This window comes from Nomia melanderi, chromosome 8 (assembly GCF_051020985.1).
Source record: "Nomia melanderi isolate GNS246 chromosome 8, iyNomMela1, whole genome shotgun sequence".
In the NCBI taxonomy this organism is placed as follows: Eukaryota; Metazoa; Arthropoda; class Insecta; order Hymenoptera; family Halictidae; genus Nomia; species Nomia melanderi.
Window position 1 is genome coordinate 17,064,539 of NC_135006.1, and position 25,324 is coordinate 17,089,862.

The window sequence follows — 25,324 nt, forward strand, 5'->3', positions numbered from 1 at the left end:
ATCCTCGAGGATGTACGAGCCGCTCGTCCACCAAATTGATTAACTCCGCGAAACGGAAATTAGGAAAACTCCGACGGAATTTCGCGAATAAGAGGTCAATGGAGCGCTCTAACTGTTAATGGAGGCCGAATTTCAATGCGTCTCAATCTTATTCCCCGCACAGTAAAATCTACGCATTCTGTAACGCCTTCTTCAACTGCTCGAATCAATTTAACGTGTTCACCGAAGCGAACGACACCGTTAAAATATTTATCGTACTTAACGATCTAATTGCCTTACAAAGAACATCTAAGTTTCCAAATCCCGGTGATCGAGAATCGACATTTTATTCTAACGCTAGAACTACCGAGCACAATCAAATTGCCTTTCGAAATTCCTCGAAAAAACACTCCGGCAGTGCATCTATTCAAACTTCGCTTGATTTATTATTGAGCTCGCGCATTACCAATCAATTTCTTCATCCGTTTCTCACAGAAGCATCTGTTACCTTTCCAATAACCGTAAAATAGAAATTCAGGAATAGCTCGTTTCGATCCATTCGGTAGTTCTGGCGTTCAATCAAGTTCCCAGTGAAAGAAACGGGGAATAAGTACCCGCGAGAATTCAAAATCGAAAGGCAACGATGCAAGATAATCACGCACGCTCTGACAGCGTCCCTCGATGAATTCGTCCAGCAAATTTCCGTATCCTAAACTCGCAACTGTAGCGTTCCCTTCTTCGTTCTCTCAATTTTCAAGAACGAAATGCCTAGGCTTTCTTCGTTCGCGCGTCCCTCCCTCCGTTTCCCGCCCTTCGTTGCGACGTTAGTCGCGTGATTGCGTTTACGCAAGCCCCGTGCCGGTATCCTTCGATAATTAACGACGAAATCGTGTTCATTGCGGTCGTGTATCGCGGGGCCTGCGCGTCGCGGGGCATTAGCGACGGATTACCGCTCGCGATAACGGCAATTTTCTTGGACGGTGCTAGTTTCAGTCGTAAAACATCCCCGGAGATCCTCGCGGCCGGCCGGGCCTGTATTTACGTAGCGTTTACCGCTTCCAGCTGGAAACCTTTCAATACACCGGGAGAGAGATGCCCGCGAGATTACCGGCACGCAAACTGCGAAGGTTTCCTCTCGCCTCGATAACTATGCAACAATTAATTACCGACGATGTATCGATTTATCGGCTATTATTCCCATCTTCTCCTCTTTATTCGCACGAGAACCGGCGACGTCGTCATTTTCTTCACGCGACTCTCACGTTTCATAGTTTTCATTAATTTTTTCCGTTAATCTCAGTTACGTTAAATAATCAGGATTATTTGTTTGCTCGTTTATTAATATACCCATTCGTTCGTTCAATGATTTCTATATTTATTCGCTTGACGACCAGTTTTCGATTCTTCTCGCCTAACTTTCCGTTGGTTCTATTCTCAACTACCGATACTTTCGATCGTTAAGTTACTATTTACGGTCGTACCAATAACCGATCGAAACTATGGAACTAGAAGCACACCTCTCTCGCCTCTGTACCGTTTCGGTAGACGTCGAGAGCTGTCTCTCGATTATAAGCGAGTTTCATTTAGGCGATCAACACTCGCGTCGCTAGGGAGAATTTTTCGCGGTAGGGGTGCGGGGAGGGGGAAAAGAGGCAGCGAACGACGACAAAGCGTCTCGTTCGTCGACGGAAACGAGCACCTCCCCTTCTGCCCGTAATTTCGTGTCGCGTCGATCGTCGAGGAGCAGCCTTTCTCTTCCGGTGTCGTTGTTCGACGATGTCTAAGCGGTTTTGTTTCGCTGTTGCGTGGGTTTCAGAGAGGGAGCCGAGCGTGTCCGGTGTGGCGCGCGGCGGCCCGCCGATCCAGGACTCGATCGTCGCGGAGGACGATCCGGAAACGGACGACACCGGAAGCACGAGCGGCAAGGCCGCGTCCCCCGTCAACCCGCTTCTCCAGGAGCGGTCCAATTGCGAGGAGCTCAGGCACGTGGTCTGCCACTTGGAGACGAAAGATCTCTGGGACAAGTTTAACGAGTTGGGCACCGAGATGATCATCACGAAGACTGGAAGGTAAGACGAGCTTCGTTCGAGCCTTTCCGACGATATTCGAATATTTCAGCTGTTCATTTCATTTCCACGGGGGTAAATAGCGTTTCGATCAGACATCCGACGCGTCACGCGCCGACTAATTCTTAGGGAACTGGACAGCCGGCGATTCTTCGAATGAGATCAACTTGTTTCGCTATTAAATTTGATGTTTTAAGAATTTTAAGATATTTACGTCGATTGGAATTCATATCAACTTTCACCGAATAATGTTTGTGGGATTTAATATTCGTAAGTTCGGCGGGTTCGGTAAATCAAATGGCAGACTCTTGTTTCAAGAAGTTGTGGACTAATTCTGGGATCTTCCGTGTGTTCTGAAGTGAAAATTTTGCTAAACGTCGCGCCAAACGACGCGTCCAGAATTCAATATTCGATTTCGGGAGGTTGTCACGCGAAGAAGGAATTACGAGGCGCGAATGAAAAGCTATAGAGAGAAGCGTGCACGCCGGCGGACGATCGTAAATTGCTATATCGAGCGTCGCTTAATTAGTCGGACCAACGCGAACGGAAACTAGGCGTGTTCCTGCCGGTCAGCGCTGGGAAACCGAGAAAAGAGGGACGCGAGTGGCGAGCACGCGAGATCTTCAGGAGATTCTGACGCGATGGGAATCGTTGCAAGGACGTTTCCCGTTCCAGCGTTCATTATTGTCATTAATAATCGACGTGGAGATAAGTACCGCGTAGGGCCATCAAACTTCTTCAGACTGAACTCATTTAAATCAGTGAACGCGAGGAGATTTCTAATGCGAACGCTTTTTCACGTTAGAAAAGGCAGCGAAGCACTAATTCTAACCTCTCGCGAGGACACCTACCATTTCCGTCCCCAAATTCGATCGACGACCCGACAGCTCGAAAACCACCCCGAAGAAGCTCGGTAATCTCCGCGTCGATAATTACCGCGCTCACCCATCAAACTTCATCAGACTGTACTCATTTAAATCAGTGAACGCGAGGAGGTCATAGCAGAAAAGGTAGCGAAGTTGGAATTCCAACCTGTCACGAGGACAGCTACCGTTTCCCTCCCGAAGTTCGATCGAAGTCCCGGCAGCACAGAAATCACCCGAAAGAAGCTCAGTAATCGGCGCGGAGATAATTATCGCGCGGGATCGCCGAGCTTCGCCGGTTGAACTCGGTTAAATTGGACGGCGCGAGAACGCCGGGGAAGAAAGGGGAGGGTCGGTGCGCTGGCTGGCAGGGGTGGAAGCGAGCGGCGGTCGTGGCAGAAGTAGCGGAGCAACGCGACGGCGGGACGAGAGGCGACGCGGCGGACGCGCGCCTAATTGCCCGCCACGGAGCGGCGCGATGCTAACATCCCGGCTCCTCCTCGGCGCTCGCTCGCTCGCAGGCTCCCGAAGGGGTTCCGCAACCCCGGTGCACGCTCGGTCGCGCGTTGGTAATTAGATCCGCGTCGCGACGCCGCTCGTCGCCCCCTTCGCCCGTCAACCCGGCGCACGCCGCCGTGTTTCTTCGATCCCCTCCTCCGGCCCCTCGCGCGGATACCCCCACTTCCGCATTTTCTCCCTTCTTCGCCCGTTATTTGCTGAGACCCGAAGGGCAGAACCGGGGACCATCCCCTTCCGCACGCGCTGCCTTCTTTTCCATCCCCGCGGATCGCGTCCTCTCGATACGTTTCCTTCGCCGCGAGGTGGGCGTGGACGTTCCCGAAGGCGGGAATTCGCGAACCTCACGGGACCGGATCGACGAAAAGAAGCCGAACTCCTCGGATTAACGGCGTCGCTTGTTTCCGTGCCGGTCTGCAGCTCGCGCGAGGAAAACTCTGACTTTACGGCCGGCTCTTGCTGGGATTCGAGCTTGCGTAACGCGAGGGCTGCTCGGATTCTTTTGTTCTCTTTCGTTTGTGGTTTCGTCGCGGTCGATGTTGAGGCTACTGGATGCCGTGGCTCGTTTTTCGATGCTTCTTTTAGGATCATTGGACGGAGATGGTTATTTGAGATATTACTAGAAACATTGCTGTAGTAAATTGTATGTACGAAGTAACGATAGATATATTTCTAAAGCTCCCACAGACAAACTTAGGAAACTCGGTAGTTAAGAATCGTAACATATAATATTCATTATCATCGGTAATTATACTCTTTCCGAGAGCTCGGATGCACCTAGTTCGACGCTGTTGTTCCACTGGTTTTACGTCGGGAAAACAAGACTAACCTTAGAAGCATCATCCGCGGCGTATTAAAAAATCGTCAGAATCGGTCAGGTGGTAGTTAATCCACGAGACTCGGGCAAAAAGAATCCGGTGGTTTCCGTGGCGCGAAGAAAGAAACGGTTGTCTCTCCCGGTTCTCCGTTGGGTCGTGGCCGCGGCGGGGCAGGGCGGCGTGAGGCGGGGTGGATCGAAGGGGCCACCTTTTCCCGCGAGCCGAGTTCAATTCATTAACAAAGGACGGCTTGATAAATAAAAGCATTACTCACACTCGTGGCGCTGGCGGGATGAATGCATACCGAGTCGACAAGGACCGAGGAGAAGACGTAGATAAGATCGGCGGGTGTCCCCGCGTTTTAGTGGTCGAGCAGCGGGGGGCCCGACACGGTATTAATGTTTGGCCTCCGAGGCAAAACATTCGCGCCAGCCTCATCCTCCGCGCCGACCGGCTGCCCCTCCCGCCGCACCGCGCGCCGTCACCGCGTTAACCCTAAAATTGGCACGATCCGCTTTCCAGCGACCGAGTGTCCGGAGATCCTGGCTGGGGACTTTGATTCCCGAGCGCTGCGTCCTTTCCTTTCGAGTCTCCAGCGACACGGTCCCACGGGGTCGGGGGTTGAACAGGCAATACGACCTATTACACTATCAATCTGCTCGCGCCGTGAATAATCGTCCTCCGTTCGTTGCTTTGATGAACGATGGAGATCGGAATTCATGGAACGAATGCGTTACAAACAATTGAATATCTACACCGAGTTCAGCTTCTTTCAGCAGCTTTAGTCCATCTGACGGTTCTCGGATGTTTCTTTAGAAAGAATGTTGGATCTCGAATCTTTTCGTTTACCATCCCTGCAGCGTTTAGAGTATAGGAGGAAATTTCTTAAAATAGTAGGAACTTTAGGAGATAAGCTTGGCTGGAGAATGTTTGCAAGTTTCCGGTTCAGCGATCAGGTTATAGGAAAGAGTGCTCGAAGCCCGAGGGAAGGGATAAGCTAAAGCACAGAACGTTTGCGGTTTGGTTCGCAGGAGGATGTTCCCGACGTGCCGAGTGTCGTTCAACGGGCTGAAGGCGGACAGTCGGTACGCGGTTCTGATGGACATCGTCCCGGTGGACAACAAACGGTATCGGTACGCCTATCACAGGAGTTCCTGGCTGGTAGCCGGGAAAGCCGATCCCCCGGCACCCGCGCGCCTCTACGTCCACCCGGATTCGCCTTTTACGGGTGAGCAGCTACGAAAGCAGGTCGTTTCCTTCGAGAAAGTCAAGCTGACCAACAATGACATGGACAGACACGGCCACGTGAGTATCTTCTCGTTGCTGGGTCCGCGATCGGAAATTCATTCCGGGACGCGTTCCTGATCCCTCTCGACTCGTGTCACCCTTCTACCATCCTTCATCCGCGCTGTCGCGACCCGCTAGGAAGACAGCGGGGACCTTAGCGCGTCGCAAATTGTTCGCAAGCGTGCAACCTTTTCGAATTCCAGCTCCTCTAAACCATAGAACGTTCTGATGGATAAACAACAGCTCGATAGCTCGTTATTCTCTATGACTCGATTACGAAGAGAATAAGAAAGAGAGTATCCACGACAAAATTTAACGTATCGTCGAGAGAGAGAGACGACAGAAATGTTCGTGGCTTAAGTATATAACGTAAAAATCGTGTCGGGTAATTAATCATTTCTATTTATCTCTGCCGCGGGAGAATAATCGGTATAATAATATGTAAACGCGAGCCGAATATGATTATTCGCGCGGAGACATTTCCCTCCATCATCGTTAGCCGTGATCATCCTCCGGACGCGGTCGTTCTCGACGGCGTCCTCGAAAGAGTCGTCCTCTAACGAATCGCGCGAACTGGTGTGATTTGCAGCTGGTGCTGAACTCGATGCACAAATACCAACCGAGGATCCACCTGGTGAAACGACCGGACTCCGGCACGGCCAAGCCGATAACCGACCTCGAGAAGGAGCCCCACAAGACCTTCATATTCCCCGAGGCCATATTCACCGCTGTCACCGCCTATCAGAATCAACTCGTAAGTGTCTCGCTCCGTCTCTCGCCGCCGCTACTCTTCTTCCACTCGTTACGCGTTACACGTCCCTCCCCGCTCGTCCCCGAGCCCGTTGCTCCCCGTTTTCTTTTCTGCCCTTCCGCTTTTTTTAGCGCGTTCCTCGGCGAACGGCTCTCTCCACGGGACGAGGCCCCGAACCAATACGACTCGTCCGTGTTTCCCCGCGGCCGCTTCTCCGAGGCTCGATCGGCGTCGTTCCTTAACGCCAGCTTTACGGGACGCGTCAACTTCACGCGCGTCCAACGTTACAAAGGTTACTCCGCAAACGATTAAGTCGACTTCGAACCAATTACACGAGTGTACTTCATCGTCCGTCTTACAATCTCCGATTTTCAAGGCTCGAATCGACGTCAATTCTTCTAGGGCCAACAGAACGAGCACAACAAACGTCAAACTAAACGAATCGTTCGTTGCACATCGAATTTTCGAACAGCGAAGTTTCCCTCGGCATCGTTCGCTCGAACGAACTGCCCACGATGATGGAAGATCAAAGACGCAATGGTCTCTTACCCTTTTTCTATGAAACAGAACTTCGATTCTGTATCACAGTGAAAATCGCTGCGCAGCTAAGAGGATCGTGTGCCGTCTGTTGCACCAGAGTTGGCGTTCGATTTAGCATAGAGGCAAGAGGGGTCGCCGGTGATCGATTACGAGCAACCGTAACGATAGCAGCTTGGAATTGAACACGCGACGAGCGAACTGTCGTGAAACGGACGGTGCACAGGCGCTAAAGTCGGTTGAACGCGTTGCGCCGCGATGCCGGCGATTTAGTAACCGGCGAGTCGTGAATTTAGCCCCGCGACGATTCTTCTCTCGCGCGCGTACAACTTCGGATTCCTGGTTCGGAGCACGAGAACGACGGGCATTATCGTATTTTACGATAGTCGTTTAGGAGGAGCGCGCGGCCTCATGTGTGGTCCGGCTCGTGCGCGGCTCGTTCGCATTCCAAGAGCGTCGCGGTGCCCCGCGTCTACGCGCCGGACGCGATCTTCGACGGACAAGCAACGCTGCTCGCGTTCCTCTTCCGTTTCTCCTCCTCCTCCTTTCCCCTCGTCGCCTCCTCGCCCCGCCCCGCTTCCTCGGTTTCCTTTTCTCTTCTTCTCGTGCCTCTCCTTTCGACCGCGAACGACAATACACGTCCGCGGTGTCTCTTCTGCTTGCAGCAGGTTTCGCAACGAAACGGGACAAGGTAGGGAGATGCGTTTCGCGATCCCGACCGTCGAAACCGCGCCGCGATGCTTCGTGTCCTCGCGCAGCAACCGATATCTCTGACGGACGAGCTAGGTCGCGTCTTCCTTACTCTCCACTTCGTTCTTTCTTTTCTTTCTATCGCGTTTCTTCTTCTCTCTTGTATTTTGTCTCGCGCTCTCTACATTGCTATACACTTCTTTTCAGTTCCCTTCTCGTCTCGACTCTTCATCTCTTAGTTCCTTATTATTTCTCCTTGTTTTCTCTCTTCTCCCTTGTTTCCAACTCTTCTCTTCTATCGCTTTCATATTCTCGTCCCTTCTCCACTCTTCTCCCCTTTTCTCTTTCATACTGTTCTCCCTTCTGCTTCTCTTCCTTTCTCCGTTTCCTTCCAATTCTTTCTTCTAGGTTTCTAGCAATGTCTCTACTCTTCCCTTCTGCCGTCGTTCTCTCTCTATCCCTCGATCCACGCGAACAATGGGCCCGCGTCCGCGAGCCTTTCATCTCTTAGCGCGCGTCTGGCACGAAGCACCACCGAGGCCAGACAAGAAAAATACCCTCCGCGATCCTTGACGAGCGAACGAAGAAGAATCCGAGATACGGGAGCCAGCCTCGATGAGGAGAAAACACGGCCGATCGACCGGCTTCAAAGCGCGTAACGGGTGGTCCGGTGACCCACCCTCGTCGGCCGCGACAACTGCGAGCGAACGAGCCGGCCGCTGATGACGATGATGAGGTGCGAAGAGATGCCTTGGCAATTACCTCGGCTCGGCTGGCTCCCTCTCTCCCCGGGTCCTCCCGGAGCGTCTAGTTTTTCGCCTTCGCTTCTTTCTCCTCCTCGCCTCTTCCTCCTTTCCCGGCGTTCCTCGAAATTTCATTTATTTCAAGTTAACCGGGATACATCCCCTTTTTCTACACGAGTATAGAACATAGCCCGAGGCTCTCGAGCGAGCCGTGTCTCGCAGGAAATTTATCCCGGAGTGTCGCCCGCTTCGTCGCGGTGTCAAGGACTGATAATATACAGCGACACAGAGAATATATACAGATAATAGACGCATCGATAACTGTACCGCAATACGTCGGCGCAACAAAAATTCCGAGCGCGATACAGACGGCTGACTTATAGCCAAACGTAGGCTGATGCGTGTATACAAAGGGAAAGCGTTATAGGAGAGAATATTTCACTAGCTCCTAATACATCAACACCCTTTCGTTCCAACGATTTCTCCATACGAACGACTCATTCCGCGCAAAATCCACGCGCGCCGCGTTCAATTTCGCCCTGTTTCACAGTTCACCCCTTCTATAGAAACATACCAGATGTTTTTCTTACAAAATTCCCAACGTCTCGCATCGATAGTCTCGTGCATCGCGTATACTAGATCCTTCCGAAACACTCCAAAAATGATCAACAACCAAAATCGTAGATTATCCACGTAAGACGGTCGAGAAGAAAATTCAGCAACTTTACCGAGTCTCCGATTTCCAGCGAGAGGGTAAGGTATTCAAGCTGGACGCCTGAAAAATCTCGAGATTCCAACTCGAAATGAAACCGGCGGGGGGAACTCTGGCGAGGATCGTTTCCGTGCCGCGACCCTGTTCGATCGGCCGTCTCGAAAGCGATTCGTCGCGCGTCGCATCCGTCGTTGTCGCCTTCCTCCTCAGTCATCCGGCTCGTTGTCGTCGTCCGCGGGCAGCGCGCTCGTTTAGCGGAGGCCGAGGGCTTTTTTTTCCTCGTGTCGAGTCGCGCGCGAGCTGCCGCGTATCGTTGCTCACGGTTTTTGTCTTCCTCTTGTCCCTACCTACCGACTCCCCTCGTAACGACCTCTAAGCCATTTCGATTCGTCTCTCTCGCGGTCTCTCGCTCTCTCGCCGCGCCTCATAATTCATAACCTAACTGCCGCCCCTCTCTCCTCGTCGCTCGCCCTCTCGCCGGCAGTTTCGTCCGCAGCTTCGGCCGCAGCTCCTTATCGCCCGTCCTCCGAGCCTCTTCGTCGCCGGTCGTCTTGGAACCGTCGCGACCTCCGTCATCCGAACTCGGCGGTTCCGGGGGTGGGAAGTATTCCGGAGTGTATTTAACCCTTTGCTTCTGCGCAGGAGATATTCGATATTTTCCGACGAAATACAGCCGACATGGTTTGAAACTAATTTAACGATAATTCACAGATAAATTAACCCTTTGCACTGGAGAGGTGACTCTCAGTCACCATTTGATTCGATACGACAAAATTACGAAGTGTTATATATTATATTGACTTTCGTAGAATACATCGATGTGTGAAATATTGAAATAAAAGATTCGATGTACCATTGAAGGCGATCGAGGATGCAGGTATTTGATAATCGGGACGATAAAGTGACAGAATAATAAAATTCGGTGGTACACATTCCGAGGCGCAATCGAAGAATCTGAATTATCGAGTTCCAATGTAACCCGTTCGAGAGCAGGGCGTGAGCACTCGTGGCGGCGAAATTCGAGGCGAATTGAATTAATACAGTGATACTCTGAATATTGCGTGCGGTTCGCGTTGGTACGGGCGTTACGGTTTGTCGAAACGCGAATGTTATTTATCGAACGAACGCGATAACGGAGTACCATCGATAAACTCAACGGAACTCGAATGACGGGTTAACTTGTCGTTTCCATTTAAGAGATTCAGTTCTGGACACTCTTGGCTCACGTCCCCGGCGGTGTTGACTCTGTTGATTGGCCACGCTAGGCGAGAATAATGATACGCTGCGCGCGGTACAGGTTAATTGAAAGGCGGTCGATTTTATTCCGATAAAAATAACGGATAAATATGTACGTAATTGGCCGATCTTTTATTTACCGAATTATGTTCCATCGAATCGATACCGTTCGTGAATTATTCAGTTGATTCGCATAAGCGATAACTGGACTTACCAGTTACACGTTCGGGAACACGGAAACGTCGGTTAGATGTAGTGCGGTAACATTCGCTGATAATTTACTCGGCTTATCGAGAAGATTGACGAACGTGTATACAGATCTGTGGTGGAACGTTAACAATTTCTATCGAACGCGAAGACGAGATCCCGTTTTCTCGGAGAGCGCGTCGACCGGCTTCCGTTCATCCTTGGAAAGAAAATGGCGGAGGTTCGAAGCGTTTCCGGTGAAAAATGCGACCGACTCGCGGCCAACAATGTTTCCACTCGAGTCGAGACGCGTCCAACGGAGTTCACGCTCGTCGAAGCGTAAGGGAAATCTGGAAGGGTGCCAACCTCTTCGGGAAGGATTCGTAAATTCCGGTCGGCGGACGTCGAACGGCGCGCGATAAACGTCACGAGAACGCCCCTTTCTCCCGAGATCGTTAGGATCGTTTAACCCCTTGTCCTGCGATTTCTTTCAGAACCGCGCTCGACGAACCGATTCTACGGATAACGATTCAGTAGAAAACAAAGGAATTCGATGCGTGTTCTACGTCCACGTTCGCTTTGAAATGAACACTGAAATTCGGTCGATACTATTGCTACGGAGAGATATTTAAACAAGTAAACACAAATGGACACAACACATCGTTTCGTTAGTTGCTACTTGTAATTTCCATATTTCCATACTTAAACGTTCCATCCACGTCTGCACGTAAAGGTTAAGCATTGCTAATAGGAACTTTCTTGCTGTTGCTACTTAACATGCCGACTACCATCAGCAAAATGCCTGATGACTCGTATCGAATGAAAATATTTAATGGCACGAGTAACCAGATAATAGTGCAAAAATTATGACAGCGAATCGTTGATACTTCCTTCATCTTTATTATAAAATAGTACCTGAAACGCTGAAGTTTCTCGCGGCAGTCAGCCTGTTATATTCGAAAAAGTCGAATAACGCGAAGACTCTCGAGTTCAATTTGAAATTTTCATCGCCAACGCGTTGCAGCAATGTAGGACAAGGTTTCGTATAGGTTAAAGTTCCATTGGTTCGACCGTTCTCGGCAATATCCGCCGTTTCCCGACGGGTCGTATTCGTTCGGCGGCGATTCGAGCGTTGGACGCGATGGATCGGCTCGCGATCGAAGCGGCCCCGGCGTCTCGGGCCGAACTGATCCGAAACGGGAGCCCGGAACACCTAAACTGCCGGCTAATCGCGATCGTGATCATCGCGCCGGAAAATTCGTGCGGCAGTAAATCGCGGTTCGTTATCTTCGTATATACTCCGCGGCCGCGTACTCGGGCTAATTAGCTGTTCGCCGCTGAAACGGGAGCACCTGTCTGCCAAGTCGTTTCACGTCCCGTGGATTCTGGAGAAAATCGCGCGTGTCCTGCTCGGGAAAGCGGCGGCGTCGAACGAACGAGTAGCTAAAGGCCCAAAAAGCTTCCGAGACGCGTCTGTCCCGTATACTCGAATCTTTTTCACTTTCCGCGCGATGGGAACGTATCAACGTATCGTGCAACAAGTGAAACAGATTCAAACGCGTAACACATATTCTGCGACGCCGTGCAGCTCGTCTCGAAGATAGTAACAATAACATCGTCGCCTCGTACGTTCTTGTCGCAGCCCTAAAACGCGAATCGAACGGAACACGAAAACTGAGAAGCGAACGATAAATCGTCGCCAGTGTTCAATGTCTATTACACCTTCGGCGTATTCTACTTCGAACGACGACGAAGACTCCAACTTCATCGATATTGTCGCACGTAACCGATCAAAGGCGTAAAGCCACGCTAGAGAGCACTCTGCCAGCGGTCGTCCGGCGTCCGAGGGTACGTCCATTGACAGCGCATAAATTCGCGAAATCGAACGGCAACGGATCGACCGGCGGAAGACGTAAAGTGGGGAGGAGGGAGGACAGGTATCGCGAGTAGGCGTCGAGCGAAAGCAGCGGCAGAGCGGTAACGGCAGCAGAAGCAGAAGCAGCAGCAGCAGAAGCAAAAGAAGGTGGAGAAGAGGAAGAGGCGGAGGAAGAAGAAGGAGTCGATGGCTTTAGTTGGCTGCGGGCGACGGCGTCGGCGTCGGCGCGCACGAACGAAAGAAAACATAAATAATCGCGTTCGAATGAGACAGGGCCGCGGGAGAGGCCCACGGTGCCACGGCGAGGGAGGAACAGGGCGGGGAGGGAGACGGAGCCCTCCGAGAGCCACGCACCGAGCCGCGAGAGTACGCGTTACCAACAAGTCGAACGGTCGCTTCCGTTTGCGGGGCTTTCGTGTTGTTCACAATGATACCCTTCGAAGCGGTCGCTGGTCTTCTCTTTGGCTCGCTGACCTACCGGCGCATCTCTCGAGCCTTCGCCGACCTAACATAGAGGCGAAGGGAATCGTTCGCTGCACACCCCATTTCCTCGTCTAGCTTTCGCTGCCAATTTGCTATTCGCTAATAGGGCTGCAGTCGACCGCTCGCACCTGCAAACAAGACGCATCGCGATGATCCGTCTTGGGTTTAGGCCTCGGTAGCCTAGAAGATATTGGCACACGTGCTCCAAGAGTCTTCCGTTAATCTATTGTTCGATATTTAGACTGGTGAATGTTCTAATTTAGGATGCAGGTGAAGAGTTAATTCATTTAATACTGGGCCGTTTATTTTATACTTCATTCCATTGGTAGGAAGCTATGCGTTTACATCGAGAAGGTTGTAGCTTGGAAATTAGAGTATTACAATGTGTATTTGTAATCGAATCGAAATCGACTCAAAGTTATGGAGTAACGTTGAAAACGTTCAGTATCCGTGAGGTTAACAGGATCCGTAAACCTAGAGTTAAGCCTGAACGAAGTCATCTTTGTATTATCAATCGCCTCTGGTACAGTGAACGTAGACGCAGAATGAGCGTGGAATTTCTTCGTTTCCGAACGAATCGCGGGACAAGGGGTTGAACGGAATCTTCGAAGATCCCCATGAAAATCGGGCGAGCGTCGCAGCGGCAACGGCAGCGCGGAGGGCGCTAAATCGCGGCACGAGCGCAGCGTGCGTGGGACCCCGTCCCGATGTGCACACGCGTCTCTATTAAATCTATTATTAGCTGGCGGCCGCGTGCGAAAGCATCCCTTTCAATTATCCGAAGTTTCATTCCGCGAGCAACAGTTGGAGGGCATCGAGTCCCACGCGACGCTCTCCTCCGAGTTTCGAGCGTCTCGAGAGCGTCGGATCGCCACGGAACTGGGATCCGAGTGCCGGCACTAGTTGCGGCCGTCACGCGAAAGCGTCCTCTTCCGCGGAACCGAACGCTGAACGTTCATTTAAACGTTCTTCCGGGGCACGAACTAATTTTCTGCGGACAAAGGCGGCGCTGCGCGCTGGCCTACAGCGGGCAGAGAGCTCGTCGGCCGCGGGACAGGTAGCCAATTACCTTCCGTCTGCGGGCCGAACGATGAAAATTGAGAGAGAATTTGCGAACGCGGTGGGCGGGGTCCCCTCGCGGGACAGATCGGTTTCACGGACCCGAGGGAAGGATTTTCGCTGGATCGCGTTCTCGCCGCGGCGCTCGCGTGCGCCCTCGAGCCGCGGCGAGCCGACGTTTCACGAGCCTGGCTGCAGTTTTTCCCGAGCGACCCGGCTCCGGTCGAGTTGCAATCAGTTCCGGTAGGGTTCGGCACCAATGGCGGTACGGATTTCGAGATACCGAGGCTCCCAGGTCCGTTCGGAATCGCTTCAAGCGAGATTCGAACGTCTCGAAACACGGAGAGATCTCGATTAAACGAGTCACTGCGTTCCGCGATCTAGATTTTCATTAGTCAGCGACCGAGTCGTTTCGTCTTTCGAGTTATACCTCGGGATACACGGTCGAATCTCGCGAATATGCTTCAGGGGTTTCTTCGCGAATCGCCGTTTATCCGAGCTATTAATTACAACCCAATTAAAACGGACGATGAAGTTCTTTTAGTGCCACTAACGTTTTTAGAGCCGTTCGAAATTGAATCACTTTTAATAGACACCTCCTAACTTCGGACGCTGCTTCCGCGTTCAACCTTGAAGCTTCGAACGCTCGAGCCTCCGCAGACGCTGAAACCTTCGGGCCATTGGATCTCGAGTCAATTCGAATTTCCCAGTGCGTACGTTCCGAACGATCGAAGCTCCCGACGTCGCGTCGCGGTTAGAAGCCCCTTTTCCGTTCGCGATCGGCAGCGATCGTTCCGTCGCCGCGTGCCGCGCGCGGAGGGTAACGAACCTGCTCCGTCGGGGAGGCACGACGAAAATCTCGGACATTTTTATTCGCGGCGCACGCGATACGGAGTAAAATATCTGGCGGGACGCGGCCGGTGCGCGGCTGGAACGATTTATTCGTTGCCGACGATGGTTTGGCATCGGACGGCCGAGAGAAGAGCGCCGCGCGGCTCGCGGGCGAATTTATCACGGCGGGCAACACGCCGCGTCCACCGTGGACGTTGTAAATCGGTCTGGGAAGTGGTCCAACCGTTTGGTCGGGCCGTGTCAACGAAATCGTATAACTTCTTCGCTGTTCGCGTACCTCGTCGATTCCTCGCTCGAACCCAAACTCAACGATAAATGATTTCTAAAGGACTCCTCGCTCGTGTTCCCGAGGCGGCTGGCAGAAGCTTTATTGCGGCCCGCGAGTAACGAGACGACGTTTGTTTCACGGAGTATAAGAATAGTGTGCATCCCGAATATTTCCGACCCGTTGTAGGATGCGCGGTGCTACGGTATGCGATACTATTGTACTGCTATCGTATATAGTAGCGGAAACTTATGCGCCTACTGTTGCGCTTGCACGTCACTGTCTCCGACGGTCACGACAGCAGCTCGAGAAATTTAGAATGCTCCCATCAGCGATTTCGAAATCCGTATCGAGCACGGAAAAGCTTCGGTGAGGATGTTCGATCCGATCCGAACGGCTCGTCTACTTACATAACCGTGCGAAACAATCGCAGCCGCGAGGATCCCCGCGAACCGCTCCCTCGCGTTCGGCCGAAATCGGCCGGAGCACGCCGATAGACACGTAAACGTCCGGGACAGCGAGGAGGCGACGAGGAGAGCGGCGAGCACCGGGTAAAACGAGCTGCACGATATCAAAGAGCGAGAGTTTCGCGTCCGCAGCCGCGGCCGCGGGTCGATTTCAAAGACCTGGCCGGCCGCGATATTGCCGCTCGCTCGGTAGCGCGGGGGAGCGATCGTAAAACGACCAGGCGAACGAGCCAACGCGGCGGACGAGGCGAGCGAACGAGCCAAGCCGGAAGGCGACGAAGGGAGCAGGGCGAAGGGAGGGAACGCGCGGCACCGGTGGTCGCGCGGGACCCACGAACAACGGAACAGAACGGAGCGGAGCGGGATCGAAGGGAACGGATCCTCGTGGAAGTAGCTAGACGACGGGAAGGACGCGGAGGACGCTGACGGCGGAGGTGGGCCAGATGTTTGGCTAATGATGTCAGCGGAATCGTAACTAAAACCGAGGCAGCTCCAGGCTTAGCGCGGCTTAGCCCCGGCTTTGAAGGAAAGAGTCTTATTACCAGGCTGCACGTGCTGCTCGTGAGCGCGAAACCGTAGGGTAATTGGACCACCCACTTGACACCGACTCTGTCGTCCCTCTTTTTCCCCTCTTCTCTGACCTCTCCATTCCGGCTTCCCAGAGGAGCAAGGCGACGGCGGCGGCGGCGGCGGCTCCTTTCGCCGAGCAAATAAACTCGCCTCGCGACGAACGACCTTCCGGAGATCATCGAATCGTCGTCGAAACGCGTTCCGGTTGCTCTTGGAATCCGGAAGTCGCGGCTCGTCGGTCTCTCTTCTTCGTTTGCGTTTACTGGAGGGATCCGTTGGTTATAGGAGTGTACGGTTTTGTTTCGCGACGGTGAAGAACCGAGCTTGGAACAATGAGTAGAGACAGGTTAGGAAGTTGATCGATGAGGAAAATAGGTTCCGAGGGGATGTAAGTCGCGTTTTCATTCTACGCGGTGTAAACATGTGTTGCTCGAGGTTGGCGTTGCTGGAGCAGTTGCGATGCTTACAGAATGGTTCGATGCAGCAGCTACGTGATTGCGTCGTTAAACGAGAGTCTCGATAATAGGATTTTAATGATTAGGGTCGGCTCTGTTAGCTTGTATCGCTGCTCCGCTGTAAAAGTGCCCTTGGCGCGGCGCGTTCCACCGGAACACGGGGTTGGGAGTCTCGAGGGTTTGCGGAAGCGACGTCGAAGGCCTTGACACCCGGCTAATTGAACGCGCCCAGTTTGATCGGGGCCACCTGTGCATCCGACGCGTCGTCTCCGCTTGGCGTCGCGTCGCAACGGAACGCAACGCGACGCGACGCGACGCGTGGCGTCGTGGGTGGGCCGACGGGTAACGCGAAACGCCCTTCCAGGGCCGCGCGGACGACTCAGGCAGGATTTCCGCGGGTGTTTGCCGGCGTCGAGGGAACCGAAGACGGAAAGGAAAGAAGTAAAGTAGGAAGGGAAGAACCGGGGAACCTAAAGAATCTAGGAACCGCGAGGGTTAAGAATCGAGCGATCTAGAAAGCGGGCAACCGACGAACGAACGAACAGGAGGAGGGTAGAGGCAGAAAATGAAAGAACGACGGAACGAGCGACGGCCTCGTCGGTTTCAAGCGCGATCGACGGGCGATTTCGATGGCTCGTAAACGAGGTATCGCCCTCCCGTCCGCGTCGACTCCGCTTCTCCCCTCGGGCAACCCCACTCCGCAGCGACGAATCGTTTTCCCGCCTTCTTCTAATTTTACGAGCCGTTGACTCCCGATCGATGGAACGAACCGTTTCGAAACGGCCGGCCGTTTTTCGACGGGCGTCGTTGCCGTTCCGGTGACGTAATTCCCGAACGAAGCCCCGGCCGGCACCGCCGGCGGCGATAAGGCCGGCTTGCGCGAACGCTGATCGCGAATCGTTCGCCCGCTCTTTCTGTTGCAGATCACCAAGCTGAAAATCGACAGCAACCCGTTCGCCAAGGGCTTTCGGGACTCGTCCAGGCTCACGGATTTCGAGAGGTAAATCTTGGGAATTACTAACGCCACTAGCATTAAACTCACCGAGCGGAGCCCCTCGATACGAACGGAAATCATCGCCGAAAATATCTGCGCAACGAGCCACCGAGCGATAAGAGTAACTCGAAGTGGGGCGCGAATGAAAAACAAAAAAAAAAGCAAAAGGAAAGGGGCAGCGCGCCTTAGCTTAATAGACCATGAAAGCTCGGATCCTCGAGCGTACAGCACGGGATACAGCTTCTTCAACCCATTAACCGCACGACGCTCGCGCTCGTTCCTATTTCCCCTTATCGCCGGTCGATCTCCAGTTTCCTTATTCATTCATCCGCGCGTTCCCGCGTCGGATCACGCCATAACGCGGGCAGAAATATAAATTAAATTGCGCGGCCGTAGCCGCGAAACAAATCGCGTCGGATCGTTCTTATTCCGCGTCGCTCCGATCCGCCTGGGTACGCCGGGCCTTAATGGGTTGAAACAGATCAAAGAACCATAAAGGCGAGCCGGGGTTCTCGATGCAGAGATTAACCCGGTCAGCCGTTCAAAGTTATCAGCGGCTCCCAGTAACCGGCCAGTCGATCGGGCCCCGATCGGCGCTCTATCGCAGGAAAAAAATGCATAATCGAGCAGCTTCCCTTTCAGGGAGACAATGGAGTCGATGTTGGCGGAACAGCAGTCGCTGAGGTTTCCCCATCGACTTCCGTTCGAGATGGATCAGCTGCAGGCCGGCGCGGTGAGCAACCTCAGCCTGGAGGAGAAGGCCTTGTGGGCCGCGCGGTCTCAGATGCTGCTGCGAGCTGCGGCCGCGGTCGCGGTCAGCCCGTACGCGCAGCTAGTGGGTCCGGCTTTGGTCTACCCGGGAGCGTCGCCGGCCGGCACCAGCCATCAGCAGCAGCACCAGCAGCAGCAGCAGCAGCAGCAGCAGCTGGGACACCTCTGGTGGGCGTCGTCGATAGGGCCGACCTTGTTCGCTGCCGCTCACCAGCAACAGCAGCAACAGCAGCAGCAGCAGCAGCAGCAGCTAGCCGGGTCCAGCTCGCAGAATCCGAGCACGAGTCCAGCGGCGCCGCGACCCCTCTACCCTTCCGCCCTGGCGTTGGCGCACCACAGATTCTCCCCTTATCACACGACCCCCGTCGCGCCCAAGTCCTCCACGCCGGTCGGCTCGTCGCTGTCGCCCGCGAGGAGGACCACCCCCTCGCCGACGGACAGCCTAGGCAGGGACGCGCAGGACCTGTCGCCCTCGTAGTCGTCGCCGCGTACCGCGTCTCGCGCCCGATCCGAGATCCGAGGATACCTGGGGACCATTCGTCGGCGTCCCGCCGCGCCGACGCCTCCTCTCCGCTCGCGGACACTCGCTCCGAGGTCGAACGCGAGTAGCCAATCCGCTGGACGCCTAGCTAATGCATCCTACCGTCGTCCGCCAGCGGCGGCGACGCCTGAGAAACCGTTCGGAAGATCAAACGCCGCTGGACGCTCGGCTGCCGACGAACGCTTGGACGCGCGTTCGTACCGTCGGTTCGGTGGTGCAACGCGAGCACGGACTTTCGTCCGCGGATCGGAGAACAGGACGTTTCGCGAAGCGAGTCTGATTGTATATAGGTATATACATAGCTGTGGATTTACAGGTCTAGGTAGTGTCATCGACTTCGTTCGTGTAACATAAGTTGTATATTTCCTTATCATGACTTACCGTTATCGTTATCGTTATTTATGTTCCGAATCCGTACTCGACGTGGGGAGACGCGAAGGGAGCGACGTCGACCGTTTCTAGAGAAAAGGATTAGGCCCGAGGACGATCGAGCTGCTTCGCGGCTTCCCACGGTAGCTTGATCGACGATCATCATCGCCGCGAGGCGGTTAGCCTTAGACTAGAGCGTTACGTCGTTGATGCTTGTGTTGTGGAGACGCGTACCTATCGCTGTGCAAGCTGTCCCCCTGTAAATAAACCCTAATAAACTCTTGTACCGAGCCTACTTGCTCGTTCGTATGGTCATCCCCGATTTCCTTGTTTCCGCAGCCAACGAGCAACTGGGGTGCAGGAAGCTGATCGGCGAGTTATCCGCCTTCGGGACAATTGTAGCGGGAAGATCAATGGAAGTGTTTAGCTACGTGAGTATCTAGATAGCGTAAGCACCGTGATACCGACACGTTAATCATTCGCACTGGAACTGGAGTTGATTCCATGATACAAACGTGGACGCTTCGGTGGACGATTTAGGGGAATTAGATTTGTAGCTTCCTTGTTGTTCAAACATAGATCCACAACTCGGTATTCTAAGTAGCAAAGTTCCATGCCTTGGCAAGGCGTTCGCTCTCAAAGGGTTAATTCCGATACGATCCATCTTCGGCATGAAAGGATAAGTGATATTGCGCGAAACGCTGAAAACTCTCGCGGCGGTAAACGCGTGGAGCGAACGTCGACGGTTCTGTTCGGTTAACCGAGAACAGGATGCCGCGTTTAACGGAATCATCACGCGATCCTCGAACCAACCACGCGATTAGGGGATGAAGCGAGTCTCGGTCTGGCCGAGCAGAAGGGTTCGGCCGACCGCGGAACCTCGAGCGCGCCACGAAAGCAGGTAAGGAACAGACCTTATGTTCAAAGAGCTTCGCTAACCGCGGATGAAGAAGGCAGTGGCAGAAACAGTCAAAACCGAAAAAATTCGATTAACTCCTTGTTCCATAACACCGTCAGACTCGTGACGAAGATCTCCCATAGAATCGAGTAAACATAAACATTATCCAGTACTTCTGCATTCAAAAGAGCTGTTAACACGTCGAATGAAACGATTTCCTATCGCAAAGTACCCAAATGGAAAACATACAATATCAAATCATCAGAATTGCATTATCATTGCATGCTCATCTAGCTGACCGAATCGGGCAGCGTTATTTATATAGAAATCTTCTCAAACAATCGTAACTGAGTGAACTATATAATCAGATTCGGTCGGAGGTCGCCGATGACCATGGCATTTGCGTGAACCCTCCGTTGTCAATCGTTGCACTTCAGAGTAAATATTCCCGGCAGATGCCTAGAGCTAGTCTCCTTCCAATCGGCCACTAACAAAACAGCATCTTCCGTCCGTCGATTACCATGCCCCAGAGCGAACACGTACGCAACACGTGCCGAGGACTAGACCGAGCGCAGTCGAGGAAAGAGTCATAGGGCAACCGGTTAACGACGAATCAACAGCCGGGCCCCCGGAAGCGGCGCTAAAAGAGTCCTCAAACGTATTCCGCTCGTTTCGCGTGTCTCCCGAAAGCTGGATACGCCCACTTCCTGGCGGCCGGGTCGCGTCTTCTTTATTCACGCTCGATGTTTCGCGGCGTGGAAGGCGGCCGAAAAAACCGGCGGGAGAAAAAGCCGCTGGAGGGAGAGCGGAAACGAGCGGGAGAAGGATACCTGGCTCGCCTCGCCTCGCTCGCTCGCTCGCCTAATTTGCCCGGTAATGTCCCGCCGGGAATTAACGAGCAGCCCGAGCACGGGGAGGGGAGGGGAGGCAGTCGGTAGCACCTAGCCGACATTAATTATGTCCGCTGCCACAGGTGCCAACAACTCGATTATCGGATCTCGATCCGATCCCGATCGCTCGTTTAGATTGCGCCGCTTGTCGTGGAATACGGTTCTCCCCTCCCTCTCTTTCACCGACGACGACGACGACGACGACGACGAGGACGACGACGACGTCGAGTAACGTTTTTCCCCGTTCCATCGGCTCGACGACTCGTTCGTTCGCGCGTTTCCGCGCGATGAAGGGAATTGAACGGTTTCAGGATAATGTGGATCGGTTTCCGAGCGGGTCGCTGGCGATTGTTGATTGCAGAAAGGGAGACACGAATGATTGATTTATATTCGAGCTAGTTACGGGGCAGTGTTTGTGAGTAATTGCTACGCTGATCGTCGATACGCAGGAAGAAAGGTAACGGTGTTGAGTTCCAGTGGACATTTTGTGTAACGTGAATCGCTGCTGCGCTGTTAGCGATCCGTTGTCGATATTGCGAGGACTGTTGAGTGGAATGTAGAGGTTGTTGCAGCGTTGTAGCACAGGAAACGTATTTCTGCTCGTAGGTGGGTATCGACGAAGGATTCGTCGTTATTCGAGAGGAGAAGCGATTTCCGTGAGGGAGGAAAGGAACAGAGGCGAGACGATCGGCCGAACGTTATCGGTTGTCCGGCGACAGCGATACGAGCGAAAAAGGGCTTGCCGCGAAATAAAATGGCGGTGCCGAGGGATGGCACCGGTATCGATTGGCTCGCGAAACACGGCGGCGGCGACGGCGTAGATTCGCGCGGTTGCACGAGTGCGCGTAGGTGCGAACCACAGGGCATCGTTTCGCGTGGGTGGCTTCGATATCAGCCGCGCCACCGAGGCCCGCTTATTCGCCGGTGTGCGCGACGCCACGCGTTCGTTTAAGCGCCTATTAATTGATTGAATTAATTTGCCAACGCGTTACCAACGACCGTGCCGGGGATACCTACGGGTCTCGATGGATATGCCACCGAGGAACATGGTCCGTGGGAAACGCGCACTGTTCTCTGACTCTCTCTCTCTCTCCCTCAGGTTCTCTGTCTACTTGTCTTTCTGTTTCTCTCTACATTTCTCTGTCCGTTTCTTCCTCTATTTCTCAGTCTACTTCTGTCTCTATTTCTCTCCCTGCAGCTCTCTGCATACTTTCATCGCGTACCTCTCTACTTCTTTTCCTACTTCTCTCTCCCTACTTCTGCCTCCATTCCTCTCTATATTTCTATTCTCACTTCTTTCTTTACCTCTCACCCCTCTTTCCATTCCTCCCTGCAAACTCCTCTTCAATTCCTCCCCCTACTTCTGCCTCCATTCCTCTCTGTACATTTCTATTCTCATTTCTCTCTTTACCTCTCACACCTCTTCCCACTCCCCCCTGCAAACTCCGCTTCAATTCCTCTCTCGATTTCCCCTCGATTTCCTTCTCTCCTCTCTAATTGCAATTCTCATTTCTTCCTCTACCCCTCTACTCCTCCCATTTCTTCTAGCATCCTCCATTCCTCCTCGCTCCTCTCCCAATTCCCTTCTCCATTTCTCCAGCCGCTCTCTCCGCTCTCCTCTCGATTCCTCTCGGTCCTCGCGAGGACCGTGAATTCGACGCGACCGACGGAAACTGGTTGCGGACAAAGCGCTGCGTCGGACCCCGGTCGTCCGGTTCGACGTCGAGGCGGCGGGCTCGATTCCGCTCGGGGTGTATCTCCTGACGCGATTAACGACGCGCGGTAGGTCCAGCACGCGAGGAGGAGCTGCGCTGGCTCGGATTTCGACGGCGCGGCGTTCCGCGGCCGCGCGTAGCTCGAGTGTCGCGCAAATCCGATCTAAACGGAGCGACCTCGTTTCCCGAGCGGACGGTTTCCCACGACGCGGCGGCGGCGTTCCGCTCGATCCTCGCGGCGAACCGAGCACGCGTCGTTCGCGGCTGATCCCGGTGTTTGACGACAGACGCGCGTGCCCGTGAAAATATTTCGACTTGCCCGTGGCACGCGGACAATGCCCGCTGACCTGCCGCGCTCTGGCCCTTTTTCCGGCATGACTTTTCAATAGGATTACGGAGAAGCCGGCGGAGAAGCCGGCTGAAAAGCTGATCGAGGGAAAGAGCGGAAGGGTCGAGGAGCTCCTCGACTTTCCGCTGTAATCTCGCGTGTCGACCCGTCCAAGCACGCGATCGATCACGACCGCTTACGAAGATCGATCGGGATCTTTCTGCCCTGCGAAAAGTTCTGCAAACAACTATTCAGCTCGGGTTTAAGAGGATTCTTTCTGGTCTGCGCCGTATTACCTTTGGTCAGTTTGAGGTTCTGGTAGGTTCTGTCGGGTTCCTAAGAAATATCTTCCGAAGTTTCGTTGTAGGAACGGAGTGGCAGAGAAAGTAGAGTTTCGAGAAGCGATTACCGAGAAATGTCTATTCCAACTGTGAATTTTAATACAATTCTGGAACATAGAATCGGCAATTCAACACCTCTCGCGTGTCATTTCCTCGGGCAATATCAGAATCTACTCCAACTCTTTTCGAACCAACGTCATTCCGCGATACTTATTAAAAACCGTACCTCCCAAACAATCGAATTACTCGAACAAGATATCAGCACATTCCCTTCTCTATTAACTAAGCATCCTTAATTCACCTTCACCCGTCGAGGGTCTCCATTTCGAGTACCAACCCCATCGTCTTTCATTCATTCATCGCCGTTTACTGATTACCCGTAACGATCGTATCAAGTGAAAAATCCATTGCCCACTCGATTCGTCGTTCCGAGTGGCATTCGCCGAAACTTGTCCGCGGTTGGGCTTGTCCAAATATTTAGAATCTAGTTTATACCGGGCGACACCGAGGAGAACGCGCGACTAGTCCGTGACGAAACGTTCGACTGCAGGTGGCCTACAGATGCCGGGGGATTACGGGGTTTATCCCCCAGCGGGGTATCGATCCCATTGTACCGCGGCTGCGAAGCTGGAGCGAGAGAGAGAGAGAGCGGAGTCCCGTCCTCCTCGCGCGCCCCGCCGCGCGGAATTCTCGGCGAACTCGAGGATGCGGCGAGACACCCTCTAGATTTACCTGGATCGGCCCGGATTGCCCGCGTTCGCGGCGGATCGCCCCGTTTCCTCGCGCGCTCCGTTCGATCTGCTCCGACTCGACCCTCGTCCCCGACCCCTGCCAAGGAGGACGCCGGCAAGGAAGCCGACGATTTGCGCGGCCGGGTCGCGGGGTTAACCGGGGTGGCGTATCTCCCGACGCGTGCTTTGAATTTCGACGATCGAAACCGCGGCGAGGGGCGACCGCTCGCGGAAACGCGACGCTTCGGCCACAGGAGACACGGGGAATACGGTGGAATTCTGGATCGACTCGGCGTTTCGTTTCGGCGGTTTCAGAATTTCCGGGAATCAACCCCTTAACTTGTACGCTCGAGATAATTCGAGCGGCATATTGTATTTTATGCTGCTATAATTTTTCACAATCGAATATAATCGAGAATTGAGAATAACTCGTTTTATCGATATTTATCATTTACACGGGATTGTAAGCTGTAACACTTATTTATTCGAGAATGAATACTTTTTCCATGGAACAAAAGCGAGACTCGCGATAAAGATTTCTAGACTAATTTAGCAATCAGTATTGTTCATTGCCCACGGATCGAAGCAAACTATTTCGCTGTTATCAATGTATTATCTCCAAATGAAATTTCCGCTTAAAGTGGAGTGGACAGTTTTGTCACGGAATTCGAAATATTCCTATCTCTTAACACTAGGTTTACGGGCATTTATTGTACACTTGATTCTATTATTCCTAAAAGAATTGCTCGTTTATTTAGATTGCGGAAACTGGAGATTCGATAGTAGGTAATTGGGGTACGATCAGTCTGATCGCATCGATGAAAATCGGCGTAAACATTTAGAAAATAATATTTCTAAAATCCAATATGCGTCTGTTCGCGGCGTTCCGTAAACCTAGCGTTAAGGGTTAGTATTTCGAAGGAGATCTTCACCTGTATAAAACTATGTTTCAGTTGAACCGGAAGATACCGAGGGAACCGAGCGGGGCGGGTAGCTCCACGTTCGATTCCGCCGACCTCCCGCACCGTGGGCATCGATATTACAACAACCGTCGCACTCGACCGAGATACAACCGTCTCATCCGAGCAAGAGGATACAGGTGGCACAGGGCCGCACCAGGAATAGAAATAATCGTGTGAAATCGAGTAGCGCGTAAGTACCGAAACCGTTTCCCATGGCGCATTAAAAAATCATCGGAATCGACGAAGAAACGGCCAGCCCACGAGTCGAACGAACCGAGGGGTGCTCGTTTCCCCGTTTGCATCTAATTCGCCCAAGTGGCAAGCCAACGGGCAAATGAAGTCGGATGTAACTTTATTAGCAGGTTACACGGAA

At 53.1% G+C, this 25,324-nt stretch overlaps 1 protein-coding gene across 3 annotated transcripts in view; it reads left to right on the top strand.

Annotated features, from left to right (window-relative positions):
- Window positions 1-25,324, top strand: part of LOC116433063 (uncharacterized) — a 69,548-nt gene that overhangs the window by 10,932 nt on the left and 33,292 nt on the right. For 2 of the 3 annotated variants that reach the window (XM_076369630.1, XM_076369629.1), the window contains exons 2-7: window positions 1,796-2,048; window positions 5,274-5,547; window positions 6,119-6,283; window positions 17,335-17,411; window positions 18,036-19,517; window positions 24,943-25,141. In XM_076369630.1, the coding sequence (XP_076225745.1) occupies window positions 1,796-2,048; window positions 5,274-5,547; window positions 6,119-6,283; window positions 17,335-17,411; window positions 18,036-18,654 (1,388 nt within the window). In that variant the 3' untranslated portion in view covers window positions 18,655-19,517; window positions 24,943-25,141. The remainder of the gene's footprint in view (window positions 1-1,795; window positions 2,049-5,273; window positions 5,548-6,118; window positions 6,284-17,334; window positions 17,412-18,035; window positions 19,518-24,942; window positions 25,142-25,324) is intronic. The other variant, XM_076369631.1, reaches the window with a different exon arrangement.